The 21,738-nt window shown below is 32.3% G+C and overlaps 1 protein-coding gene across 25 annotated transcripts in view; it reads right to left on the bottom strand.

The window, feature by feature from the left end:
* The window catches only part of BCAS3 (BCAS3 microtubule associated cell migration factor), a 519,095-nt gene that overhangs the window by 352,261 nt on the left and 145,096 nt on the right, over positions 1-21,738 (bottom strand). For all 25 annotated transcript variants that reach the window (XM_074320579.1, XM_074320576.1, XM_074320587.1 and 22 more), the window contains exon 13: positions 14,718-14,811. In XM_074320579.1, coding sequence (XP_074176680.1) covers positions 14,718-14,811 — 94 coding nt within the window. The remainder of the gene's footprint in view (positions 1-14,717; positions 14,812-21,738) is intronic.

Here is a 21,738-nt window from a genome sequence, read left to right as displayed (position 1 = left end):
GAAAAGTCTCAAATCAACAATTAGTTTTCAAGCTCACTTATTTTATAACTTATTAATTCCATCCTCCTGCATTTTTAGGAGTTTGAAGTTAAATGTTCTAACATCTTTCTTTAACTAATTAACTTGTTTTCTTCCTTTCATTTTGCATCATGAAATTTTTAAAGTTCTGAAGAAATCTTTAACCATATCCAATAGGTTTTCATATAAAATGTTCTAATATTCATTATTTTCAGTAATATATTCATCCAACAGACATATAGGAAAGTGGTGCATGTCTATATGTATTCTTACTTTTCCAAATGGTTGACTATATCTCATCAGATGCCAGAATTTTTTTAATTAAATTTATTGGAGTGACATTGGTTAGTAAAATTACATAGGTTTCAAGTGTACAATACTATAATTCTAAAGTGTACAATCATCCATATATTGCATTGTGTGTTCGCCAAAGTCAAGTCTCCTTCCATCACCATATATTTGACCCCCTTTACTCTTTTCTACCACTCCCCTAACCCCCCTTATCCTCTGGTAACCACTAAACTGTTATCTGTGTCTACGAATTTTTGTTTCTTTCTTCGTCTTGTTCGTTTGTTGCTCTCAGTTTCATATCCCACATATGAGCGAAATCATTTGGTTCAGAATACTGTTTTAAACTTTATTAACCTCTATTAATGTATAATTTATATACAATAAATGCACTCATTTTTAGTGTATGACTTGATGAGTCTGACAATATATATGCACCTATGCAACTACTACCGTAATCAAGATAGAGAACCCGGGAAAAGATTCCCTTGTGTCCATTTGCAGTCCATCCCCTCCCCATCGCATGGCCCCAGGCAACCACTGATTGGCTTTCTGTCATTATGAATTAATATTGTCTACTTCAGAATTCCATGTAAATAGCATCACACAATATTTTGCTAAACCTATCTGCTGCAGGTAACAGTAGTCCATTCATTTATTTGTATTACTGAGCAGTGTTCCATTATATGGATATATGACAACTTATATATCCATTCAGCTGTTGTTTCTAGTTTTTCGCTATTATGTTTTTATTTCTTGTAGGTGACTATTTACGAGTGGAAATGCTGGGTCATATGTATGTTTACTTTATATGAAACTGCAAAAATGGTTTTCCAAAGTAGCGTGTAATATGACCTCCATAATCTCATCAGCATGTGTTATTGCCAGTCTTTTAAAATTTTAATCATTTCAATGATTTATTATGCTTCTAATATGCCATATTTTCTTGGTGATCAGTGATCCTAATCATCTTTACATGTGTTAAGTGGCTATTTGTATAGTTTGTAACATGATTATTCAAATCTTTTGCTCATTTAAATTGTTTTATATAGACATATATTTTTTCCCTCCCAATGTATGGTATCCCATTGCATTTTCTTAGTATCTTTCCCTAGAGGTGTTTAAGTTTAATGGAGAACAATTTTATGGTTTGTGTTTTTGGTGTCCTGTCTAGATATAATGCTTACATTTTCTTTTTGAAGGTTTATAGTGTTAGCTTTTAAATTAAGTCTATGATCTATAGATGATGTATTATAGAATCATACACTTGAAACCTATATAATTTTATTAACTAATATCACCCCAATAAATTTAATAAAATTTAAAAAATAAATTAAGTCTATGATTGGTTTAGAGTTACTTTTTGGGTACAGTATTAAGTAAATGCTTATTTTTTCCTAAATGGATATCCCAGTTGTTCAAGCACTATTTGTTGAGACCACTATACTATCACTATTGAATTACTGGGCAGTTTCATCAAAAATCAAATGACCATAAGAGTTTGATTGATTTATGAATTCTACTCCTTCCATCTATGGCTATACTTACCCAAACTCTTCCTTTCTGGATTACTGTAGATTTAGAGTAAGTCATAAATTTAGGTAGTTTCAGTTTTCAAAATTTATTCCTCTTTTGCAAAATTTGACTTTCCATATAATTTTAGAATAAGCTTGTGTTGATTACTTTTGGTTTAAACATTCACTTTAAATAAAGCTAACCATTAGTGAATAATATTAACACAAAACACTAACAGAATATCAAGGCATAAAAGAGATCAAACATTTCTATGAAAATATGGGTTTCTACCATAATTGAATGATTTTTCTTACCCTATTATAATGTGAAATTACAATGTAGAGGGTTACTAGGACAGCAAAAATGTAAAATTTTTTAGATAAAGCAGGAGAATTGAAAAGATAAGGGAGTATGATTTAAGAAGATTAATTTGACTCATAACTTTATTCAGGAAATCAACATAACAATTTCTGAGTTTTATAACTCTAGGGCCTTAGAAACAATGTGCCTGATTTCAATTAACAGATATTAGAACGGAAACCCACAGACACTGAGAAATCTAAATTTAAAGGTCTAAAGATAAGTGTTAGTTTTTGTTATCTATTATTATGTATCAACACAATGCTACTGTTCTCAAAGAAAAATTATGTACGTACACAAGTACACACACACACACACACACAACTAGTACTAAACGTCAAACAACCATTACTAAAAGTTCATAATAAAGTATATTTTGAAATGAGGTTAACAGAAATTTGGTACATAGAGAGAAGGGTTAAGAAAGTTAATATCATGAACAGCAGAAAACATGAGGAAGAAATGAAGAGGATATGATTCGGGAATTTGGAAATTTAGGAATTTCCAAAGGAACGACATTCGATGTACTTCAGAGTTGTGTTAAACAGAACTTTTAAATTTTCTGGGAGGAGCTTTTACAGGTGTGTATACACATAAAAATACACCAAGCTATATACTTAATAGTTGTACAATCTACATTATGCAAGCTACAGTTCAATAAAAATTAAGACAAACTAAATCAAAAACAAGGGTGAGAGAACAAGATTAGCAGTTTCATATTAGAGAGGGAAAAGACAAGATATTCAACGGAGGAACCAGAAAGTTAAAAGCCTACCACCATGGGGGCAGGACAATAAAACCTGAAAACACAGCAGTCAGAGAGGATGTATAAAACATACAGACACATCGGTACATAGTGAGGGGTCCAGAAAGAGGTCAGTCAGTCTCAGATGTGTAGGTTTGCCAAATGGGTAGTCCAAGCATCATGAATCATGTAACCCACAGTGTATATATGAAAACATAATGGATTCCTATCAGGGTTCTGGCAGCGGAGATCAGAAATTATGTAACAAAAAACGATTAGATGGAAGGTAAAATTGCTCTTCACTTATTAGTTTTATTTTGGGTATATTTGCAAATATAGCAAATATGAGCAGATTACAAAGTGTCTGCAAATTAGGTTTGACTATCTATCTGAACCATTTCAAAGCATAACCACTTAGTTATGTTTCAGAAAGAGGGTACATAAGAACAATTGCTAATGTATAACAAAGATCCCTGGGTAGGTAAGCATTCTTTGCACAACCACAGTATCGATATCTATATAAATATAATGGCCAATCTTAGCCCACCATAAAGATATAATTTGAACAAAAAGAGAGAGTAAAAATAACAACAAAAACCATAAAAAAAACTTCCCATGAAACAAAGGAACAAAGGGAAAACCAAAAGATTAGTTCATTTTTAATTAATCTTTTCTTCTGTACGGTTTGTACTTTAAAGATTTTGTTTAGATTATATTTATTAATTCTGCATACTATTAACATGGACTACTGTTTCTACACTTTTCTTTTCATCTTCCATTCCTCCACCGATTTCCTTCCCTGCCTACTATTAAGTATCCACCCTACTGAATGTAATATATGTCCTTTGAAATACATGTATCCTTGAGAAATATTTGGACTATTTTCAGAGTAATTTTCAAAATATTTAATGTATGGCAGGAATACAGACCAATCTGAATGAAGACAATGAAACAAGTCTGATGCTGGGGGAGGGCCCTAGCATCCTAGGGGAGAGGAAAGGGGAAGGGACAACAGATATTCTAGTACTTCACTGTTTTAGCAACCAGTAAAGTTGTCCTGATATGTAGAAGTTTAACTCAACCTTGGCTACTTTGCATGTGATGTTTTTGGCCACAGATATCTTTCTTTACCCTTTTCAAAATTTATGAGTTTATGATACTGCTGTTATAATTGTTGCATGTATTATAGATAGCTATAGTTTTATAGGTATAGCTGTGTACTTCACATCTTCATATAGTCTGCCATTCACATCTTTCATTCAGTATTAATTGAGCACCTTTGCTCAATTAACTAGGGGTAGTGAGGCAGTAGTGGTAGGGTAGGAGCAGGGTTCCTTCTTACTGATGGACACACAGGACCCAGCGCTGCATTAGGACATTCATGGGCCCTGGACATTTTTGCCTTCATGGTCTCCCTCTTCCATGAAAAAAATATTTAAAATTATATTTTATGACTACAGTTGTTGATTTTAAATGTATATTAAAGCATTCATTAACTTAAAAGTTTATATACTTTTTTGCTTTTAAAAGGAATGAACTATTTGGGTGGGAACCTCACACACTGTGGGCCCTAGGCTTGGTGCCTCCTGTACTGTATGGGAAGTCAAGCCTATAGAGGTCCCTGACACTCACACAGGCCCATCCAGTGCCACAATGAACACAGAGAAAGAGGACGAATCCCTCAGAGAGTAATTCGTTACATAAGCAAAACACATCACATCATTTTACAAGATGACGAAACACAACAGTAACAACAAACCTATAATAGAAATAACCCCTTCTCGGGGGGTGGGGGAGGAAGCAATAAACTCCTCATGCTGCCTTTGTGTTATTAGTGATATAATGTCAGTGATTGACAGTGATAAACTAGTACCTGTTAGAGGAAAACTCTGAAGCCACATTAATTCTGCAAATCTGTGAGGCATTATAAATGTTAACAAGACAAGGTATTTTTTTGACCACTTGCTGTGATCAATGGAAAAAACTCCGAGCATTTTTAAAAAAAGCTAACTTAAATTGTTTTAATGATTAACCCAAGACCACCATCACCTTTCAATATACAGCATTTAAGTAAGCAGAAAAATTTCAAGTCTGTTAAAGATGCAGTCAGCACCCAAAGGGGTACATGTTTAATCTATTTTACTAGAGACCCAACATTCATTTTCCTCTTATTAATGGATGGAAAAGCAATTTCCCTGCCAAGGAAGGATAATTATTTAAAATGTAGATGTGTTGCACTTCACAGCTTAGCTACTCAGCTGGCACAAATAACACCTCTGGAAAACAGATCAATTATTTACCAAATTAAAGACAACAGGTCTGTTTTAGAAAAGTCAGGCTTACTGCTGAGTCGAGAATCTCTTCCTTATGTTTCTAACTTCCAATTTAATTAATGAAAAATACTTATTTTTACTGATGTGAAAGGCAATATAATTAATAATATTCCAACCTAGTGTACTTAATTATATAAATATGATGCAATTTCCATAAGATACTTTTAATAAATATCTATTACATATCTCAATCTTAATCACATGTGATATGTGTCTGCATTTAATATAATTTGCCATTATGAATCACTCCCACAATTTAGGGAAGGAGACAATTCTTATTCAAACCACAAATTAGAAATAAGTTGGTTTTACTCAACAAATGACTAATTACATTGAATTAAAGCCTTATTTGTGCCCTGCCATAGTTTCTCCATGATTATAATAGAAAAAACAATTAATGTAATTTAATGTATACTTACTATGGACTATGTGAAATAAAATAAAAATGAAAGCTCACCTCTAGCAGAAAACATGTTGAAAGGATACTCTTGATGGATATAAATAAGTTAAAAACTAGGATGAGTGGTTTAATAATAATTAAAACAACAGCAAATATTTATTGAGGTCTATGTTTTAGATACCATAATTAGCCCACATTTCATTGATAAGGAAACTGAAAGTACTGAATGATCCAAGCAAATGAAGTAACTTGCCCAATTAAGTGGTAAGGGGGGGGGGGCAGGAAGGCATGACATTTTATGTAGGGTCAAGTAAGTCTTCTCAAAAGAATATTTAAGATGGGACTCAAGAGAGAAGTAAGAGTTAGCCAGGTAAAAGAGGATTCAAGGCAGAGGGAAAATGATATAAGGACCTGAAAAATTATCCAGTACGGCTAAATGTTGAAGGGAAAACGTAGGAAATCAGGTTGAAGCAGCAAACTTGTGGAAAGCTGTAATACTTATGCACAATACACTCAGAACAATAAGGAAGTTGTTGAAAGATGGAAGTATCATTAACATTCAACATTTCTTACCAAATATTTGAATATCTTAAAATGGAAGCAAATTCATATAGTAAGTATGATACAACAATCATGGCTAAACAGAATAACCTAGAACTGGGCTGTGATCAATAAGATTTTTTTTAAAAAAACTAAGAGTAATTGGTTCTCGAAAGTACTGTTATGGATTGAATGTTTGTGTAGCCTCAGATTCCTATAGTGAAATTCTAAAAACCCAGTGTGGCTATAATTGTAGATAGGGTCTCTAAGGAAATCATTAAGTGTAAATGAGGTCATAAGGGTTAGGACTGCTCTGATATTAATAGAATTTGCATCCTTATTAGAAAAGACACCACACTAGCTTCTTCTCTCTCTCCGTGCTCCCTCGCACCAAGGAAAGGCTGTGTGATGACATACTGAGATGGTGGTCACTTTGCTAGCCAGAAAGAAAGACCTCACTAGAAACCAAATCAGCCGGAACCTTTATTTTGGTCTTCCAGGATCCCAAATTTTCAGGAAATCAATTTCCATTGTTTAAGCCACCAAATCTACAGTGGTTTGTTATGAACCCAAGCTGACTAATACATGTACACAGGTTATGGTCCAAACCCAGTGTCCCAGAGAACATTTTATATGTTCAAATGACCAGTGAAGAGGCGTCTGCATTAAATTTGTAAAATCTTAAGAAGCTGTTTTTCTTGCCCTACAAGAAAAACACACTGATAAACAACAAATTTAAAACTTTTAAAACGTCTATTTGAAAGTTCAGTATAAAAAAACCTAAATAAAACTCAGACATAATAGCAAGAGGGAGAGGGATCGACAATAGGTGAGGGTAAGGAGAAAGCAACAACCTTTTGATAAACTTCCACTGGCTCCATTTGAGCTGACACCATAGTTAGAATGCTGTCCCACAAAAGTGTAACTCTGTACCCAAATAATCAAAAGAATCAGATTAATAATGCCAAAAGCTGTGAACAAAGAAAGAGAGCTGACAGTTGCTGGGGAAAAAAAAAAAAAAGCCTGTCAAATTAAACTATCATACCTAGTTGAAATATTCCTCTATATTATGGGCAAAATACAGATATTCCCAAAGAGAAAATAGCAAAAAGAGGTCACCTTCATCGGAGAACCCAGAAATAGCCCATAGAAGTATGTCACTTGATAAAAGTGCAAATGGAATTCAGTGGAGGAAGGATCACATTTTGAAAAAATGATGAAGTAGCAATAGGCAAAAAAATAGAATAAAATAAACCATGACCTAAACCTGATATGCTATACAAAAAATAACCCAAAATGGATCATAGATTTAAATATAAAATGTAATACTAGAAAATTACACAGGAGAAAATCTTCAAGCCCCAGACTGGTGACTGTTTCTTAAGCAAGAACACAAAAACAAAATTGATAAAAGTTTGAAAAAAAAATCGGATTTGACAAAAAAATTAAAAAATTAGCTCTGCAAAGACCCTGTTTAAAAAGTTAAAAACAAACAAACAAACAAAAAAAAACTTCTCACAAGGAAGAAAGAGTTCTAAATCACGTATCTTACAGAGGACCTATGGCTAATATATATATAAAATAAAAAATGGTGAAAATACTAAATGCTGGCAAGGGTACAGACAAACCATGTATAGAGGATTAAAGGAAAGTATGAAAACAATATTCGCCAAGTAGAGCACACAAATAAAAAGATAATATTATAAAAAAAAGAAACAAATAGAAACTCTGGAGTTGAAAAGTTCAATAACTGAAATGAAAAATACGATAGAGGGGTTCAAGTAGCAGATTTGAACTGGCTGAAGAAATCAACTAAGAATACCCAGCTTGAGGGAAAAAAGATGAAGAAAGATTAACAGAGCCTCTAAGACCTGTGGGACACCAGTAAAAAAATGAATCTACAAGTGACAGGAGTCCCAAAGGAGAGAAGAGGGAAAAAGCAGCAGAAAAATGACAAAGATGGAGGGGGATGGGTGGAAAGGGGAAGGGAATTAAGAAGTACAAACTGGTAGTTACAAAATAGTCACAGGGATGTAAAGTACAGCATAGAGAATATAATCAATAATACTGTAATAACTATCTATAATGCCAGGTGGGTACTAGAGTTATTAGGGAGGATCACCTCATAAGTTATATAAATATCTAACCACTATGCTGTACACCTGAAGCTGATATAATATTGAATGTCAAATATAATTTTTAAAATATTTTAATTAAAAACAAGAAGACTGCGAAGCCCTAAATTTGATGAAAAATATTTAGGGCAGTGAAACTATTCTATATGATAATACAATGGTGGATGCATATCAATATTATAGTAACTTGTCCAAACCCACAGAATATGAAACATCAAGGTGACCCTTAATGTAAACCAATGACGTTGGGTGATAATGATGAGCCAATATAGAGTCACGACTGTAACAAAACTACCACCAGAGAGTTACATGGGAGTTCTCTGTACTTCCCACTCAATTTTGTTGTGAACCTAAAACTGCTCAAAAAATAAAGCATACTAATTTTTTTAAGAGCCATAAAATAATGTTACTTATTGTGTACCTTAATAACTGAAAGCAACAAACAGACACCACCCATATTGACTCGGCCTAGATGTAAGCATGAAGGCCTCTCTAGCACTTCTAACCAAATCATAAATGTTACCATTAAAATATTTATTTTCATTCAGGACTCAGAGTCACAGCTAATAAACAAGAATGGGAAGGAGAAACTGAAAAACAAACTGAATGCAGCTGCTGAACTAAAAGTTTCACAACTCTATTTAATGACATCCGTTAATTTATTTTCTGAATAGATCCCATACAAGACCCCCCACTCAAACAACCTACATTTTCTCCTTTCCTTAATTCACTTTGCAATGTTATTCATCATGTACATTTTATACAGTTTTTAAAATTTCCCAGGATGTGGACAACAGGTCTGATTTGTTCTTGAATGCTAATATACAGAAGATTTTAATAATTCTGTCATCTAAATATGTGCCTCTCTAAAAAAAAAAAGATTAAGAAATTTATTCATATTCTTGAGTATAATAGTGATATACACAGGTAAAGTGGTTAGAGAAAGATCGGGGGTTTTTTGGGAAAATAACAACTTTTTGCAGGTTTCATTTTGTTTTTGTTTTAATAAACTTCCTTAAACTTATAAAAATATTTTTGCCCACACTACATTCCTCACGAAAAAGCCTTTAACCAAATAGAGCATTATTAGAAAATCAAAACAGTTAAAACTTATTGATATAAATAAATGTAGAAATATGTATGGATACATGTAAGGAAAACTGGAGGGTATTATTGGAGGATCTACAAGTCATATTTTGAAAAAGGCCCATTTAAATAAAAAATCATAAATACTGTGTGAAGGCTCACTTAAATTATAAACCTTTGTACAAAATATCAATTGAGTAAGATTCAGAAGCTAATAAAACTAATTCAGTCAGAGAACAGAAAACTGCCTCCTTTTATAACATAAGTAAATTTATAGAGGACTTATAAAAAGAGTGATAGAAAATACATAATTTGATCCCCCAAAAATATTTTTTTAAACTATAGCATAAATACTTAAATTGGAAAATAACAATTACTAAGTTATCCACGCATTTACAAATGGCATTGCAGCCTCTTGCCTCAAACATTACATATGTATGTATTTATATCTCAGTCCAGGACGGTTAGGATAAAACAAGAAATATGATACAGAAATCAGACAAGCAAAATGTCACCTAATGATAGGAGTTGGATAATAGTTGGCAGCCATAGCCTCTCTAAGAAGCTGTTCAGCTACTGATCAGCTAAAAAAAGAAAAAAACAAGGCTTTCAAATCAAAATCACTAAAAATTGAATATTTTATATACACATTTGTGCCATACTCAAGCAATAACAGTCATATTCTGAAGAGCAAAAATAATCAGAGCTGAACAGTAAATAACTAAGATGAACTGTAAGCAAATGCATTAAATCTCTGCCTACCAGATTCTAAAAAAAGATTTTGCAAACCAATTTTGTGAGTGGCTGTTGAGTTATGAACCCTCCATTTAATTCAAATATTTAAGCAGGTACAAAGCATTTATAAAATATTGCAGAAATGCTGACACATTGAAAAATATATCTACCACATAATAAACGGATCAGTCTGCTGTATAGACTCTGCTTCACACTCTATGTCAAATGTGCAATATTTTTCTTGCCTCTTTCATTCAACTCAGATTAATTTATATACCAGGCACTGAATCATTATTTCCTAGCTTATCATCTTTTAGGTTCCAGTTTAGAACTGACTTCCTCTTGAAGAAATTCCCCCAATAGTCAAAGACCAAGCTAATAGCCATCTCCTAGCAGGGTGTCCTTACTCCACAAAGAAATTTCCTTCCTTGTTTAAAGCCCCATCACACCCGCAGACTCCCTGGGTGGGGAATTATCTCTTGTTAACTGCATCACCGTGATTGAGCCAGGCAATGTGAATGGAGTCTCAAAGTGAAAGAGCCAGCTTCCAATGTGTTTAGCTGAAATAGGTGAAATTCTACTAAGGACCAATCATTTTGATAACGGGCTCTTAAACATTCTAGAGCCACGAACCTTTTCAACAATATGGCAAAGGCTAGAAACCTCTTTCCCAGAACAGTATTTTTTAAAGTCATAGTGCAGTACATAGGATTTTTAAACTGACATAGAGTAGAATATGTGCTTGTTAATATATCAAAATATAGGCTCTATCATAATTTTGAACCATAGCAATATTTAGAGAATAAAAAATAACATTTATACCATTACATAGAAATAAATAGAAACATAGAAATAAATAGAAACATAGAAACATAAATAACATAGAAATGATACTAAAATACCCATTATTTGTACTGCTCATAATCTTATGTATAAAGCTAGTATTTCGGTGGATTATTGTACATATTTGTAAGTGAAAGAAATGTTCATTAGAGATTGGAGAAAATAAAGATGCAATTTTTTTTCGTTTCTAAGTTCACATGCTCTCTGAATTCTATCCATGGACCTCTCAGATCTTGGAATCAGATTAAGAAGCCTTGATTTAGACTACAGAAGAAATGTAAGAGATCCTAAACCTTATAAAATAGTTCTCATAAAATGATCTTCCCTCCAAGAAATTATAAGATTCAAAATGAGACTGAATTAAAAATATGACAGAAGAATGTCAATTTATGTATTAAAATGTTACATATACACCAAAGGAACAATTCATGAAAGAAATAAAGATAAGCTGGACTTCATGAAAATACTTCTGATCTTCAAAAACACTTTGAAGAGAATGAGAAGACATGCCATATACTGGGATAAAATATTTACAAAACACATATCTGATATAGGACTGTTATCCAAAATATACAAAGAACTCTTAAAATTCAACAACAAAAATTGAACAAACAAACTTAAAATTGGACAAAAGATCTGAACAGACAACTCAACAAAGAAGATATACAGATGGCAAATAAACTACAGTATGAACGTACAATGGGATATTATTCAGTGCTAAAAAGAAATGAGCAAGCAAGTCATGAAAAGATATGGAGGGGACTTAAATGCATATTAGTAAGTGAAAGAAGCCAATGTGAAATGGCTTTATACTGTAAGACTCCAATATATGACATTGTGGGAAAACTGAAACTATGGAAACACTAAAAGGATCAGTGGTTGTCAGGGGTTGAAGGAGGCAGGGATGAACAGGCCGAGCGAAGGGGATTTTTAGGAGAGTAAAACTATTCTATATAGTACTATAAAAGTGGACACATGTCATTATATGTTTATCAAAACCCATAGACTATACACTAAGAGTGAACTCTAATGTAAACTAAAGCTCAGCGGTGAGCTAGGGAAACAAATACTTAAAGAAATGATTATTGCAAGATAAATTAGTTACACAACTAGTGTTCTATGAATGCAGAAAAGTAGGTATAAATATAAAAAATTTTAATCTTATCAAAAAACACAAATTGGGAGTTCAAACAGAAATAAAATGGTGACTGTAGATCAAAATTATGAAACCATAGGGGAAAAAAACCTGGTTTTCTAGAATTGCTAGACAATGATAGAGATCACTACAATATTCTTTAAGTTACACAAGATGTTCTTATTATAATGGAAAGTCATAGACAGGAAAAAATACAGCTTCCAGTGTCTGAAGCACTCTGACTATGGTAATATGAAATATACATTAATACAAAGGAGATTTGACATAACAGATAAAGTATCAAAATGAGTCATACTGGTTACTCCAAGTGGAGTGCTGTAAGGGGCATAACTTACAGACTGTTTCTTCAAATTTAACTTAATTCCCACAACATTGAGAGCACTCCAATAAATCTTTGTCTTCATTAATCAAATCAATGGTACTGATCAACAATCAGTACAAAAATCTTCCTCTCTAACAAAAATGGCTAATTAAGATATTAAAAGGAAGATTATTCAAAGTACTCTGTATTATTCTCTTACCATCACTCTTTATTTGAAAAGATGAAAAGAAGGAAAAGATGGGTCTTTCCATCAATTTTAAATGATGGGATAATTTCTGCAGAATAAGAGAAAGATGGCAGTCTCTTCAGACTTATCAACCAAAGAAATAAAATCTGAAAACATTGTAAATTTATGAAGACTCTTTTAGCTCTGAAAGCAAAAGACAATTTTATCTTTTATTTAGAAATAAAGTATTTTAAAACTAACTCCACTGGAGTGGAATTCCACCACCGGAAGTGTTAAACCAATTGCTAACTATGAAAATTGGTAACCCAAGGGAAAGGATTGAGCATTTACCCTGTCTTTTACATACAGGACAACTGTGGTACATTCCTGGTCAATGAAAGAAATATGTGTGTGTGTGTGTGTGTGTGTGTGTGTGTGTGTGTGTGTATATGTATATATATATCTATATATATCTATATATGATCTCCAATGCAGAAAACACAACAGAATTAGAAAAACCACCATTCTATAGCCTTAAACAAAAGTATTAAGTAGAAGGTTGTTTAAGAAATGAGGCCAACTATGCAGACATTTGATGGGTTACTAACTTCTCCATATGATCAAAAATAGTATCATAAATAGCAAGACAATCTGATATAACGTGTCTCGTGCTGGAATGAAATGATGTAGACAGCAATACTTATGAAGTTAAAAAAAAAACATAGCCTGAATGTATTTAAAAGCCTTTTCAGGGAATAAAGAAAACATTATTATAATGAAAAAATATGACAAATCCATAATTTGCGTAAGATAATTGGTCTGGACACCACAAAAAAGAAAAGGAAGAAGTTATATGTTGGATTAAAAAGAACTAAAGAGACATAAAATGTAAGAACTGAACTTTAATTAGATCTATTTGAAGCAGCTAGACAACACATTTTTGACACAATTGGGGAATTTTAAGTTATGCCTTGGATATTGGATAATATAATGTGTTAATTTTCTGAACTAAAATATAATATTTCGTTATGTAGGAGAAAGTCCTTATTCTTAGGAAATGCATAGTTAATTTGCAGTGAGTGGAATGTTATGTTATATGTAACTTACATTTAAATGGTTATGCAAAATACATATGTATATATTATATATATATTTAACATATCATATTAAATTGTGAACACCTGTTTAATTGAGTAGGTGGTAAATGCGTCATTACTATACTATCTTTTAAATCTATTTTTATGTTTGAAACTTTTTATAGTAAAAATCTTGGAGAAAAAATGAAAAGTAATAGGGCATTCCACATTGCTATAACATATCTCCTTATCAAATAACTTAAAAACAACAAGGAAAACAAACCAAAAAAAAAAAAAAAAAAAACGCAAAAGGAAGAAATACAAGTAAACTAGTTTATAAAATGTTACAGAGTTAAAAAAAAAACAAACTTGAAGTTACAAAGAAAATGCCATTTGAATACATACGAGTAAATATGAAGTCTGGAATATTGAAGTTCTTGGCTTAATAATACTCGTAATACAGAAATGAATGAAACTCAAGAGCACTGTTTACCTACTGCTGCCATTCAATCCCCATGTTATTTAGAGTAAAACTAATGTTTCAAGGGTATCTCAGTGCAATATATACATGATGTGTTATAGAACTGTACACTTGAAACCGATATAACTTTACTAACCAGTGTCACCCCAATAAATAAAAACTAAAAAAAAAAGGTATCTAAATTTTTACTATGAACTCATTCATTCAATACCCACTCACTGAAGACTTCTTACTTTTCTGATATACACTGACACATATAAGATGAGGATAAACGGGGTCAAATATATGGTGATGGAAGGAGAACTGACTCTGGGTGGTGAACACACAATGTGATATATAGATGATGTATTACAGAATTATGCACTTGAAACCTATGTAATTTTACTAACCATTGTCACCCCAATAAATTTTAATTAAAAAAAAAGATGAGCCAGATTCCATATTTCATATTTTCCATTTCTAAAAAAATCAATTGAAAAACTCATGATATAAATGGCAAAAAAAAAAAAAAGACATACCACTTGTATTAAAAGCCATACAGCACACTGGTTTTTCATGAGCAGGGAAGTGGGCCACGATCCCATCACTGTCAGAATCCTCACTCACAAGCACCTTTATAAAAAGAAAGCAAATGGTAGTTATCCTTTACTCACCAATTACTGAGCCTGAAGATATACACAGCTATACCTCAATGTCCCTGACCAAATAACCTGCTTCCACTATACTAGAAGATTATTCTTGTCACATACGGTGAGAATGGCACTTTGTGAAGGAGGAAAAGATATAATATGATCCCAGCAGAAAATCATATAAACTCTAAAAACAGTTGGTTAACTTGACTAGATGACAGAGACAATAATTTCTTGAAATGTGGGTTCACAAAAAACCAAAAAGCATAAAATCAGCTAGGTAGAGGAGTAAGAAACATATAGTTCATATTGTGTTATGACCTGCTGGAAAATTCTTGCTAATGATTGGAACAGAACAAGGAAAAACAACATAACAGGTTAAACACAGCCATTTATTAGAAGTAAAACTATCACACTCACCAAGCTCCAGACAAATGTAAGAGCGGCCTCCCCAAGCAAGGCCACTGTCTCCTATTATTGATACCCAAGTTCCAATTTCTTTTCATGAATATGCCTACGTGCTTATCACTTCATAGTCAGCTTTTACTCAATTTCCAGAGGCCCCCAATACGGGTATACTTCGTTTTATTGCGCTTTACAGATATTGTGCTTCACAGATATTGCAGGGTTTTTTATTGCTATTGTCATTGTTGTTTTACAAATTGAAGGTAAAACCCTCCATCAGCAAAAAGATTATAATTTGCTGAAGGCTCAGATCCTGGTTAGCAATTTTTAGCAATCAAGTATTTTCAAATTAAGGTATGGACATTGTTTTGTTAGACATAATGGTATTGCACACTCAATGGACTACAGTATAGTGTAAATATAACTTTTATATGCACTGGGAAACCAAAAAATTCCTGTGTCTTGCTTTATTTGCAATATTCGCTTTATTGTAATGTTCTGGAACCAAACCCACAATATCTCCCAGGTATGCCGGTAGTTATTTTTTAACATTCTGTCCAGTAACATACTTATTTTCTGGGGAACAGATTTGCTTACCTCTTCACCATAGCTGGGAGTCACTCCCCAATCATCAGTAAATTTAAACGCACAAATCACCCATTTTAAATATATAAGTAATGCTTAGTAAATGTATACAGTTGTGTAACCAGTAACACAGTCAAGATTTAGAATACTTCCATCTCCCTCAAAATTACTTCATAACTTTACAGTAGATCTCCAACCCCGAACCCCAAGCAATCTTTTTCGCTTTTTCTAAAAATATTCATATAAGTAGAATTACGCAATTTATCTTCTATTTTCTTTCACTTAATTTTTAGTTCTACCATGTGGTTTCGGGTATCATTCATTTCTTTACATTGCTGAGTTGTATGGAGGTATTATAGCATGTGGTTCACCTACCAATTCTTGGCAATTTGGATTATTTCCAGTTGATTGCTACTATGCCTAATACTGTTATGAATATCTGCATACACATCGTTTTGTGAACATGTCTTTATTTCTCTTGAGGAGATACCTAAAAGTGGATTTGCTCAGTACATGTATGCTAAACTTTTCAAGAAACTGAAAAACTGTTTTCCAAAGTAGCTATATCATTTTATATTTCCACCAGTAAAGTATGAGGTTTCCAATTTCTCCACATCCTTTCAACACTTTGTATTGTATGTTGTTTTAATTATGGGCACTCTACTGAAGACAGAAGTAGGATAGTCGCCCCGAACTGTGGGGACAGGGGGTGGGGAGTTATTACTGAATGAGAACAGAGGATGAAAAAGGTCTGAAAATGAATAATAGTGATGGTTGTACAACACTGTGAATGTACTTAATGTCACTGAACTGTAAACGCAAAAATGATTCAATGACAAATCTTATATTATACATATTTCACCACAATTGGGGGAAATATGCGTTATAAATTATGTGTCTCATCTTTTGTTTTCATTGCTCCATCTGACTTTCAAAAATGTTAGGTGAGAAAAACAACAAAAAGAAAATAAGTCTTACAGAAGCAGTCTCCAGGAATGTGTTTAAACAAGTTTGCTAAATATACTAAGGGTTTGCTTTAGGATATATGATATATTCACAGACTTGTATAACTATCACCACAATCAAATGCAGAACATCTTCATCGCCCAAAAGAAGCCCCATAACCATAAACAGTCATCCCCATTTCCCCATTCCCTCTAAATTGCCAGCCCTAGGCAACCAATAATCTATTATTCTCTTTTCATAGACTTGCCTATTCCGGACATAATCATATAATACGTGTTCTTTTGTGGCTGGCTTCTTTTACTTAGCATAATGTCTTCAAGATTCATCTATATTGTAGCATGAATCAGTGCTTCATTTCTTTTTATTGATAAATAATATTACATTGTATGTGTATACCACATTTTATTTATCCATCCATTTGATCAGCTGATGGACACTTGGGTTGCTCCTACTTTTTGGCTATTATGAATAATGCTGCTATGAACATCCATGTACAAGGTTTTACATGGACATATATTTTCATTATATGGGGATATATACCGAGGAGATAAATTACTGAGTCATACTGTAACTCTTTTCCAAAGCAGCTGAACAATTTTACATTCCCACCTGCAGCAAATAAGGGCTTACTGGCCATTGGTATAGCTTTACCGGAAAAAAAAAAAAAGTCTATTAAAATGCTTTGTTCATTTAAAAATAAGTGTATTTATCCTTTTATTATTCAGTTGTAGGAGTTCTTTCTATATTCTAGATACTAGTCACTTATCAAAAATTGATTTCCAAATATTTTCTCCCCTTTAGCATGTTGTCTTTAAACTTTCTTGATGGTGCCTATGTAGCACATTTTAAAATTTTTGTGAAGCTCAATTTACTTCCCCACTTTTTAAAATTCAAGTTTTAAGTATTTCTAAAACATATGTTGATCATCACAACAGATGATGGCCTCAACTCATGAGAAGAATAATATATCTTTCTATTATTACCCATTCCGCTGTTTTTCTGAAGTCCCAAGCCTTTTGGTATAATTTCTTTAGAAAACTTCCTTGAGCCATTATTTACAAGTAGATCTGCTAGTGACAAATTTCTCTTAGTTTTCCTTTTTATAAGAATGTATTTATTTACCCTTCATTCCTGACGGCTATTTTCACTAGATAGGGAATTTAGGTCTAACTTTTTTTTATTTCACTATTTTAAAGACGTTGTACTACTCCCTTTATCTTTCATGGATTCTGATGAGAAATCTGCCTATTATGCATTACTGGAACGTAAACAGTACAGCCGCTCTGGAAAACAGTTCAGCACCTTCTGATAAAACTAAACGTGCACTTACAAAACTCATCAAATCACACTCTTGGTCATTTAAAATAGAAAAATGCAAACTTTACATAAATCACAATAAAACTCTTACAGAAATGCTCATAACAGCTTTATTCATGATAGCAAAATGCTAGAAACAACTTAAATGTCTTTCAGTAGGTAAATGGTTGAACAGATACATCCATACATAGGAATACAACAGAGGGATAAGAACGAATAAATTACAAACTAAATGAACTTCAAGGATATTACATTTAGTGTAAAATATCAATCTTAAAATGTTAAATACTATATGATTTCACTTATGTAACATTCTAGAAATAAAAAAATGATAGAGATGGGAAATAGATTAGTGGGTGTCAGGAGAAAGGGATGGGCATGAATACAAAGAGGAGTGTGTTAAACAAAGTTGTATCTTAATTGTAGTGGTGATTATCTTAATCTATACAAGGGATAAAATTTCATAGAACTATAGGCACCCATGTGCACACACAAATGAATGCAGGTAAAACAAATGGTGAGAGTTTAATAAAGTCTGTAGCCCAGTAACAGTCATGTGCTATTATCAATTTTCTGGTTTGGATATTGTACTACAACTGTATAAGATGTCAGGAAAGTTGGAGGAACCTGGGGGAAGGGAACGTGGATATATGTGCAACTTACTGCGGGTCTACAATTATTTCAAAATTAAAAGTTAAAAATGTAAACTGCAAGCTTTTGAACTTCTCTAATTCTTCTAGGTGATAATAGTATCTCACTGTAGTTTTAACTTACCTTTCCCTTATAACAAGTGAAGTCATGGGTATAGGTTTTATAGCATTTGTATATATTTCTTCTGTGAAGTGTTTGTTTTTTGCCCATTTTTCTATTTTAACTTGATCTTATAAGATTCCCTTTCCTTTTGTATATGTTATAACCCTCTACTTCTTTCCAACACAATTAGTATTGAGTATTCTAGTTGATGGTATGAAGCCAGAAGCCATCCAGCAAAACGCACATTAATCTTGGTGCAAGCAAAACCTCACACCACTACATGGCTTTCTTTGCATCTTCTCTTCATGAGCTTCACAGATACTTTTGGAAAGAATTCTCTCCATGGCATTATCCCCTTGCATATAAGTGATACCAGAGGTATCCCAATACAATTGTCCTAAGATGTGTAATTGTAACTCACTACTTAACTAAGCAGCCTGAATGCCTACATATACATCGTAACAACTTCACTATATTAAAACAAAGCAAAGCACTTTAATTGATACAAGGTGGATAAGACTTCATCATATGAACAAAAAAAAAAAAACAGACAAAACACCTCAGGAACCATTAAATTATTATGAATAACACTTGTACTCAGGGCAAGATAGCTCATATGTCATCATTCTGGAGCATTTTTCTTTGATTACAGCCACTGCCACATTGCTAACTTCAATTACATAAACGTGTAAAGGCAAATTATACCACTTAACTTAGCCTAGCCACGAAATGCTTTTAAATAAAAACATGAAAGTAACACAGATAAAAACGTACACAGTCAATCAAATCCATTCTTCCTTAATGCAGTTACCACACAATGATCCCATCACTATAAAATCAAACTGATCAAATTAGCATCAGAAAGATGGTATATCAAGTTTTATGCACTGCCACTGTAAACATGAAAATATCTTTATTAAAGGCACAATGGATTTAAACAGCAAAAGTGAACGTAATGTCAGCTTTAGCTCCTGAGATGTATATGGAAAAGGAAAAACATTACAGCTAAGGTCAAACATCAGTGGGAAATGGCTAAAAGTGGTAAATCTATCACATTAACTACCGCAGTCTTTTTAATACAATCCAGCATAACCTACAAACAGCCCTGTACTCCAACTGAACTATTTATCAGAGACAAAAATGTCTTCTTGACAAAAAACAGATTCGCATTAATAAAAGAAAGGAGGACAGTATTATACCTAAGAAATTTTGTTGCTTAAAAATATTCATAATTCTTTCAAAATGCACACAGCAACTTACCATTTATTGAATATAATTTTATTTCCTGCCTTATAATAGAATTTTTAAATCAAGTGAAAATTTTAGAATGTGTTATAGGTTATGCTCCCAACAAATAACAGAAAAGATAAAATTTCAAGTTGAAACTTTTTAACTATTTTTAAAATTTTTAAAACCTAGTATTTCTATGATTCTTATTTTCTAATAAACAACTTTACTCGTTTCAAGTGTTAACAATGCATTTATCACAGAAAAATTAACTTTTCCCACTCCACAATCTAGAGTCTCTTTCTATATTCTAAATCTGAGTATTCCGTTTTAAAATTATAACAAGTTACTAAAGAACTGGGTGAGGAGAGGGCCACCCCGCAGGCCACAATCGGAAACATAAGACCTACTGCTGTGCTTTTTATATAATTCACTTAAATTTCTCTTTTTTACATGTTCCTATAAATAAATATAATAAAAAAATGAGTTACATCTCTATTTCATCAAAGATAATAATAAGAGATATCATTTCCCATTTTCAAATGACCACAAATCTGTCTGTCAACAAATGCTAAATGTTTAACAGACTTACTTATACTCACCAAACTAGACAATGTTGAGGAGGGTTGTTAATACTCAGTAAATGTGGGTGGCCTTGGAGGTGAATTAATTAAGAATCAAAGGACAAAAGAAAATATTTTTACTTCAACAATCATAAAACACTAAAGGATTTATATATTTAATTCCAATTTAAAAAGAGAACATTTGTATGTGTCTATCAACTTGAGCTAATTAACACAACTAAAAAAAAAAAAAAAGAAAAAAGAAAGAAGTCATTACAGTCAACTGAAAAGTTTGCTAGCACTTCATTAAAAAGTTTTAAACAAGAATACAAGCCTGTAACATATTTGGTTAACCACAAAGTTAAGATGGGAGAGATGGAGAATTATTATTATTCTGATTTCAAATAAAATACAGCAGCTAAATTCAATAACCAAAATTTCAAAGATTTTATTGTCTTTTAATAGCAGTAGACTCTACATTATTTTTCAAATGCCACTGGATCTTGCTATAGGAATTAGTACATGAGTAGTGGCCAAATGTAATCATTCACCAAGATGCAGAACCATATAGACTGGAAGCAAATTTTCTCAAAAATAAATAAATAAATAAATACTTTAAAGGTTTCTAAACATTATGTTCTGAAAATAGAATTAAATATAAATTCTATGTACGATTAAAATAATTTCTGTTTCACAAGTGTTGCTCTACTATTATTCTAGTAATCAATTTTATATTTTTATAGCTGTGATCACAAACTATTACCTTCCTTACAGAAATGTATTAAAATTCAAGACTATGATAACAAAAGAAAATAATGTTTATGAGTGCATGAGGAAAAAACACAACCAAAATGGTTTCTTACTAACAAGACTTAAGTGCAAGCGTAAGGTATTTTTCCATGTTTATAATCAATCCTTCTAAATTTTTCTGAACATAGATTTTTAAAAGATCTGTTTTATCTGAAGATATAGGATTTTATAGTTAGCTATTTTATTATCATGTATATGTTCTAATATATACTTTGAGATTTTGTGTATTTTTTTATATTTACAAAGAAATATCTCTAATAAAATTTTATATTATTCACATTACT

Source organism: Rhinolophus sinicus, linkage group LG15 (genome assembly GCF_036562045.2).
Source record: "Rhinolophus sinicus isolate RSC01 linkage group LG15, ASM3656204v1, whole genome shotgun sequence".
NCBI classification, from domain to species: domain Eukaryota; kingdom Metazoa; phylum Chordata; class Mammalia; order Chiroptera; family Rhinolophidae; genus Rhinolophus; species Rhinolophus sinicus.
The sequence above is the reverse complement of the archived record's forward strand: the minus strand, read 5'-3'. Positions and strand labels throughout refer to the sequence as shown.